Source organism: Odocoileus virginianus, chromosome 2, assembly GCF_023699985.2.
Source record: "Odocoileus virginianus isolate 20LAN1187 ecotype Illinois chromosome 2, Ovbor_1.2, whole genome shotgun sequence".
NCBI classification, from domain to species: Eukaryota; Metazoa; Chordata; class Mammalia; order Artiodactyla; family Cervidae; genus Odocoileus; species Odocoileus virginianus.
Genome location: NC_069675.1, coordinates 98,935,905 through 98,942,915, shown reverse-complemented (window position 1 = coordinate 98,942,915; position 7,011 = coordinate 98,935,905). Strand labels below are relative to the sequence as shown.

The 7,011-nt window shown below is 57.9% G+C and overlaps 1 protein-coding gene across 6 annotated transcripts; it reads left to right on the top strand.

Moving 5' to 3' along the window:
• The first annotated feature begins 47 nt into the window (after window positions 1-47).
• Window positions 48-6,611, top strand: ENTR1 (endosome associated trafficking regulator 1). 6 transcript variants are annotated; one of them, XM_020888356.2, is made up of 10 exons: window positions 48-274; window positions 376-525; window positions 1,213-1,281; window positions 2,014-2,126; window positions 2,446-2,853; window positions 3,395-3,468; window positions 3,896-4,007; window positions 4,252-4,314; window positions 4,802-4,941; window positions 5,643-6,611. In XM_020888356.2, exons 1-10 carry the CDS (start codon window positions 205-207, stop codon window positions 5,740-5,742), a joined length of 1,299 nt encoding a protein of 432 aa, XP_020744015.1. In that variant the 5' UTR covers window positions 48-204; the 3' UTR covers window positions 5,743-6,611. The 6 variants fall into 6 exon arrangements, with proteins under 6 accessions (XP_020744015.1, XP_020744017.1, XP_020744019.1 ...); XM_020888358.2 differs by having other exon boundaries at window positions 5,647-5,737; XM_070455460.1 differs by lacking the exon at window positions 376-525 and having other exon boundaries at window positions 49-274.
• Window positions 6,612-7,011: the final 400 nt, after the last annotated feature.

The following is a 7,011-nucleotide window of genomic DNA, read 5'->3' as shown; positions in this document are numbered from 1 at the left end:
GCGCCCCGCCCCCCCGGCTCCCTCTCGCGGCGTTCGGCCTCGCGCTTCCGGTGCGCGGAGCGGAAGCAGCGTCTAGAGGCTCGGAGCGGCGGCCGAGCGGCGGGCGACGGAGGCGGGCGACTTGGGCCGCGGCCGGGACGGAGCCGGGGCCATGGAGCCGCCGCTGCCGGGCTGAGAAGGGCCGGCGCCGCGGAGCCCGCGGCGATGGCGGGCTACGCGCGCCGCCCGGGCGTCACCCCGCTGTCCCGGGCCCGAAGCCTCGTCATTCCGGACGGTGAGCGGGCGAGGGGCGGGCGGGCGGCCGCGGCCCGGCGGCCGCGCTGAGGTCCAGGTGAGGCGGGCGCGCGGGTGAAGTCGCTCTTGTTGTTATTACAGCTCCCGCGTTCTATGAGCGCCGGTCTTGTCTCCCCCAGCTAGACTGTGAGCGCCCCCCAGCCAGGGACCTGGAGTCCCACTTCTTCGGCATTCGGCCGACGTTTATGTGCTATGTGCCCAGTCCGGTGCTAGCTTCCGTGGGAGACACAGGTGAGAGACGAGCCTCAGGGACCCCGCCCTCCCCGGGGACGGCGCTCCTTGTAGGTACCGCGCGGTAGCGCAGCTCACCCCCGGCCTCGCGATAACCACTAGCCCCACCGTGTGCCGGGCGCTGGGAGTCCCGCCCCCCTGGAGCTCACAGTCTGATAGTGGAGAACCCCCCGCCATACAGTTCCAGTAGACCGCAGTAAACGTTGGCTTAGAGGTAGGCCCAGGGTGAGCACAGAAAACCCTGTCTGTCTTCAAATTGGGAAGGATGAGGGAGCCTTTAGGACGCCAGGCTTGAACCATTCTCTGGTTCGCCGCAGCTGGGCGGAGGCCAGCTTTCGTTCCTCCTAATTCTCCCCACCGGCCAACACTTCTTGGCCTTTGGGGTATTCGGGGGCTTTTAGGTGGTCTGTCGGGGTCTGAGAGCCATTGACCACCCACAAGGCCGTTCAGGAGGTACCGTAAGACGCCTGCCCCATTGGGCGTCAAACCTATCGGGAAGTTTTTCAGAATTACAGATGCTAAGGCCCACAGTAGCCAGACCATGTCCAGAGGCAGGAGCCCATGGGCGTGTGGTTTAAACGTTCTCTAGGCCGTGAGAAACCATTGCTATAGAGACCCCATGTCAGAGAAAGCTGTGGTCACAGAGCACTCGTGTGGTCACAGTGGGGTGATGGTGTCTCTCTGCAGATTTTGGCTATGGAAAGGGGAAGTGTGCTAAGCAAGGTCCACCAGGAGCTCAGAACACACACTTTGGAGGTAGAGTAGTTCGGTAATCCTTTGTTTTTCTCTCCATCCGTGTCTCCACGTGCCCGGCACGTACCCAGTGGTGGGGCCGTAGATCTGACAGCGTGTAACTAGTACACCTGGAGCCCGAAAGAGCCGGTGGGAGTGGAGCCCCCCAGATCTGACTTTCTCCGTCAGATGGAGGGGAGGAGGGCAGAGAGCAGGAGGAAGTCACGCCTGAGGGGTCTGAGGACACAGGGAGGGCTGAAGTCACAGGCGCCAACTTCATACGGGACTGGCAACTGGGCTGGGCGTCATCGGTGGGTTGAAAGGGCTGCGATGTGGCTGCCTGGGTCCCCAGGGAGTGGGAGAGAGACCAAAGAGCTGAGGCGAGGTGGGAAGAGGCTGGCGGCGGAGCAGTGACGTGATGTCAGCGCACATCTGTGCTGCCGGCTCTGCTGCAGGCTGCTCCTGGAGCCTCTGGCTGGGAGGAGGGGCTGTGGGCGCCTTGGAGCTCCCCAGGTGGAGCCCGATGGCGACAAGGTGCAGGGACCGTGGAGCTGGGGAGGGGAGCAGAGTCTCAAATGCCCGAGTCGGTCCGTTCTGTCAGGCAGCTGGTCACCTCCCGGCGTCACCGAGGCCTAAGGAAGGACATGAGTGTTCCCGATGTAGGTGGGGTCATGTTTAGGCAAGAGCAGTGAATAGGAGCTCCCTCTGAGGGCCTCCTGGAGGCTTTTCGCCTGTGTGACACCTGGTATCTTTCAGATGATAAACTTGGAGATCTCGAGGCGGCAAACCCATTCTCCTTTAAAGAGTTCTTGAAGACCAAGAACCTGGGCCTGCCGAAAGAGGCCTCCGACAGCAGAGTTTACTCAGAGGTGAACCTGAGGCCGCGTTTCCCCGCCGCGCGCGATGGGGGACAAGGCGCGGTCACGGTGCCTGGGTTCAGGGGACGCGCGCGATGGGGGGCAAGGCGTGGCCACAGCGCCTGGGTTCAGGGGACGCGCGCGAGGTGGGGGGCAAGGCGCGGCCACGGCGCCTGGGTTCAGGGGACGCGCGCGAGATGGGGGGCAAGGCGCGGCCACGGCGCCTGGATTCAGGGCCGCCGGGTCCTTTCTCTCTGTGCTGGCAGCAGACGTCTGGGAGGGACGGCCTGCAGCTGCCTGAGTCTGAGCATTGCTTCCCCGCCTTCTCTAGGAAGCCTCGAGGCACTCGCTGGGACTCGACCGCACCTCCCCAGCTTCCCAAACTGTGGGCTATGGCCTGGAATATCAGCAGCCATTTTTTGAAGACCCAACGGGGGCTGGCGACCTCCTGGACGAGGACGAGGACGAGGATGATGGGTGGAACGGGACCTACCTGCCGTCCGCCATGGAGCAGACACACTCCTCCAGGGTAGCCGCCAGCACATCGCCCTGCAGCACGTACGTCTCCTTTTTCTCCAACACGTCGGAGCTGGTGGGGCCCGAGTCTCTGCCCCCATGGACGCTGAGCGACTCTGACTCTCGTATCTCCCCGACGGGGAGCCCCAGCGCTGACTTCACAGCCCACGGAGAGAGTCTGGGGGACAGGCACCTTCGGACGCTGCAGATAAGTTACGAAGCAGTAAGTGAGGGGGTGTTGCGTCGGCACCCCGCCCTGGTCACGGCTCATGCCTGAGCAGCATTCTTGGAGGATGCCGGAGCCCCCGGCGTCCTCCATGGCCTGGGGTTTGGGCTCCAAGGACGAACGTCTGTGGTGCCGCAGCTGCGCCAGAGCACCCGTGCTGACCGTGTGGGTGCCCGCAAAGTCCCGAGGACTGGCAGAGGACTGCTGGGGGCCAGTCTCCGGCGTGAACAGAGGCAGGGGGAGAGCCTCACAGCACTTCCCCTCAGAAAATGGTCCACTCCAGGCAGCAGCTTGGGGACAGCTTGCCCGATGAAAAGATTGCAGTCATTTAGAAAGAGCTATTAGGTCTGAGTGAAAGTGGAGTCTGTGACAAGTTCTAAAAAGCAGACACTTCTGTTCTCTTTTTCTCCGTGTGGACTATAGAGTGATTCTCTGGAATGTTTTTGTTTATTAAGAAGTTCCAGAGCCAAATAGCGAAAATGAAGACTCCTTTTGAGTGAGACACTGAGTTTCTAATAAGGATTTTCTTTTTCTGCAGCTGAAAGATGAGAATTCTAAGCTAAGAAGAAAGCTGACTGAGGTTCAGAGCTTCTCTGAAACTCAAACAGAAATGTATGTAAGCTTTTAGATAGGCTCGCACCTCAAACCATATCCTGACCCTCAGAGAAACCACTGTGAAAACGATAATGAAGTATCGGAGTTGGACTGAGCCTGGGTTTTATTGCATTAAGTCCTCAGTGTCAGATATATTTCTTATGTTCTGTGTTAAAGTTTATTTGAAAACATTAGAGCAAAGCCAACCACACTTGATGGCGGAGTGGCGGAGCTGTCAGACAGCCTCCCCCCGCCACCCCGGGCGCCCCTGCCCGTGAGCCCTGACGTGTGTCTAGCTCCAAGGTTGTGCCCCTCCAGGTGCATTCTTGAATCTCGGGCTCTTGTGATATTTATCTGATCAATCCAGTCAAAACTCCTGATAGTCTTATAATTCTTAGAATTAGTCACAGGAGTTACTGATAACTCAGGCTTTTTCCATAACAAGGGTGAGGACGCTTGAGCGGAAGTTAGAAGCGAAAATGATCAAGGAGGAGAGTGACTATCATGACCTGGAGTCCGTGGTGCAGCAGGTGGAGCAGAATCTGGAGCTCATGACTGTGAGCAGACAGGGTCCTTGTTTGCAGTGGGAGAGGTGGGCAGGCCCGCCATCGTAGAGAGTTGGGTGTGTCACTCCCTGTGGGGGGCCCAGGCAGGGGGCCGTGAGCAGGGGTCCCTCACTACGGGCTGCGCAGCCATCGGGTGGGCCTGCCAGGTGACGGGAACGTAGGGGATGCATTCTGTGTCCAAGCTGCCATGTCAGTGATTGCTTTTTTTTTTTTTCCTTTCTTGGGGGAATCACAGAAACGGGCAGTAAAGGCAGAAAATCATGTCCTGAAACTGAAACAGGAAGTCAGCTTGCTCCAGGTAACAAGAGGGTCTCACCCGTTCACGTGTGTGTGAAAGAGCCTTTCCTCCCCCACCCTCCCCTCCAGTCCCTCCCAACAAGACAAAGCACCCGAAGGAGGACAGTGTCAGCTGCCTTCCCAGGGCCTCCTGGTCGAGCCCCACACGGGCTGGGGATGGGTCCGAGCACCCCAGATGGCGGGCACGTTGCCAGCAACGGGGAGAGGTCATGTGCTTCAGGAGCCCCCCGCCCCGCCCCGCCCCGCCCCGCAGGGCCGGGTGTCTCGTGGGCCCGCCCCACCCTGTCCCCACGGTCGGGGCCAGGCGTCTCGTCGTGGGCCCGCCCCACCCAGTCCCCACGGTCGGGGCCGGGCGTCTCGTCGTGGGGGACAGATGGGATGGTCTCTGGTCGTACTACCTCGGGTGCGGTGCTTGGTTTCAGTCGAACGGCCACTTTGGCCGCTTTCCTGTTCAGCCAGGAAAGTCGTAACCTCTCCCCTCCCCGCAGGCCCAGATCTCTAACTTCAAGCGTGAGAACGAAGCCTTGCGGTCAGGTCAGGGCGCCAGCCTGACGGTGGTGAAGCAGAACACAGACGTGGCCCTGCAGAACCTCCGCGTGGTCATGAACAACGCGCACGCCTCCATCAAGTGAGTGCGGGGCTCTGCCGCTATCGAAGCTGCAGGCTGGGGGGCAGGGCTCGTGACCCTGTTCACCCTAGGGTCATGGGAGGCAGCCTCGGCCAGCAGCCCCTCCCCGTCCACGTGGGGATAACTGATAACCATTCTCACCTGGAAGGCTTGAGGGTTAACATCAGGCAGGTCTTAATTGCCTGCAAGACATCTACCAAGGTTTTGGGTGAAAAAGGATGATAGTACTGTCTCTCTTGTAAAAACACACAAACTGGAACAAGGCTCCTGGGAGGCGTCCTTGGCCGGAGTCCTTTGTCTCCCTGGGTTGAGCTCGGCAGGTAGTGGTGTCCAGCCACAACCACAGACAGTGAAGCCCATCACTTTTAAGTTGAATACGTAGTATGTCTGGAGAGTAAATCTGATATTGAACAAACTGCAATTTTTGATCAGGACCTTCTTTGCTTTAACACTCTGGGTTTTTGTTGTGTTTGTTTGAGGGGGTTTGGGGAGTATTTTTTGTGGGGCGGGGATGGGGTCAGGATCCACCACATAGCTCTCGGCTTCTTAGTTCTCCAGCCAGAGCGCAAACCCCTGCTCCTTGCAGTGAAAGCATGGAACCCTAACCACTGGGCCACCAGGGAACTCCCAGTGCTGCTGTTACTGCCCTGGAGCGGTTGTATTAATAGAAGCCATCTGTCACCTCTGGGCTTTCATTTCAGGCAGCTAGTTTCTGGAGCTGAAACGTTGAATCTCGTTGCTGAAATCCTTAAATCTATAGACAGAATTTCTGAAATTAAAGACCAAGGGGAGGAGTCGTGAGAACCACGGAGGTGCTTCCAGCTCCCAGCTCTGTTTGCATCCTGAAAACACTTCCCGACGGATTCCAAGATGCCACAGCGTCTCTGAGTGTGCAGGCTTCACCCACAGTAAAACTTTATCATGAGACGCTAACTTCATGACCTGTAGCACTATTATTAGCCACACACGGGAGTCACACCTTCGCTTCTGTGTAGCCTTTCTAGGTGAGCTCCACACTGCTTCATAGACGCTGATCATCTACTCGAAGGCAATTCTATAAAAGCCAGTGATTTTTTTTTAAGTTAGTAAACGAAAGCAGCGGTTCTGTAGTGTTTCCCATCGTCATTCCAGAGCTCTGGCTGTAAGATGATCACATCGATCGTCTTTGATTTTGTGAGCAGAGACACACCAGCCGGGCCATAAAGGATGTGCTTGCCCTGGGCAGGGGTGCCTTACCGCCCTCACTCAGCGCGCCCCTGGCTTACTGTCTGCTCCTTCAGCTTCTGGCGGGGGAGGGCTCTTGCGGTTGGTAGTCTGAGCACAGACGCCCTGTGAGGTGGTCGCTGTTGTCTCCCTAGGGACCAAAGTCAGCACAGGCATTCCACGGCGGGACACCATCTAAGAGCATCTCTTCATGGGCCTTCAGACTTGGGGACTCTGGCTGGAGGGTTTGATAGGCGTTTCTAGTGGCATACTGTGCAGTGACATGCAGGATTCAGGGATGTGGAGCATGGGCAGAGTTCCCGGGTCAGCTCGAGGCCTCCCAGGGTGCCTTCCAGCTCCTTCCTGTCGGAGGGTAGCTGTAACATACACTAGATGCCTTTTGGGCTGTTTTCCTGTGGGTGTTATTTTTTAAAATAAACTTCTTTTTCTCCTCCTATTCAAATCAACAGTTTTCTGCGGTGTCCCTTTTTTTCCTAATTGAGCCTGCTCTTTATGTTTGAGAATCACAGTTACCCTTGTTCTAACAGGTGGTTTGTGCTGATAATGAAGCTTGTGGGGTTAGGCTTTGCCCACAACTGCTGCTGGGCCTGGCCACAGTGACCAAGCGCTGTGGACACCTGCAGGCAGAGCAGGGCTCTATGTCCCGAGTGGGACACACTGGAGTCTGGTGTTGGAGCATTTGCTGTCACGTAGTCGTATGTCCAAGATGTTCAAATTGCTAGGCCCTCTGATCTTAGCTCAGAAGTCTAAGGGCTTCTGGCCCTAGATACAGGGCCCCCTCTGGCTCCCTCTGACCTATATCTTACCCCACTCACCACCTCCTGCTCCTGCCCATTGGTGAGAAGT

What these genes read in the sequence shown, in the direction of transcription:
- ENTR1 (XM_020888356.2), top strand. Translation starts at nt 205, where the DNA reads ATGGCGGGCTACGCGCGCCGCCCGGGCGTCACCCCGCTGTCCCGGGCC. An exon ending in TGCAGATAAGTTACGAAGCA is followed by an intron (nt 2,854 to 3,394) that starts GTAAGTGAGGGG and finishes CTTTTTCTGCAG; the next exon opens with CTGAAAGATGAGAATTCTAA. An exon ending in AACGCGCACGCCTCCATCAA is followed by an intron (nt 4,942 to 5,642) that starts GTGAGTGCGGGG and finishes CTTTCATTTCAG; the next exon opens with GCAGCTAGTTTCTGGAGCTG.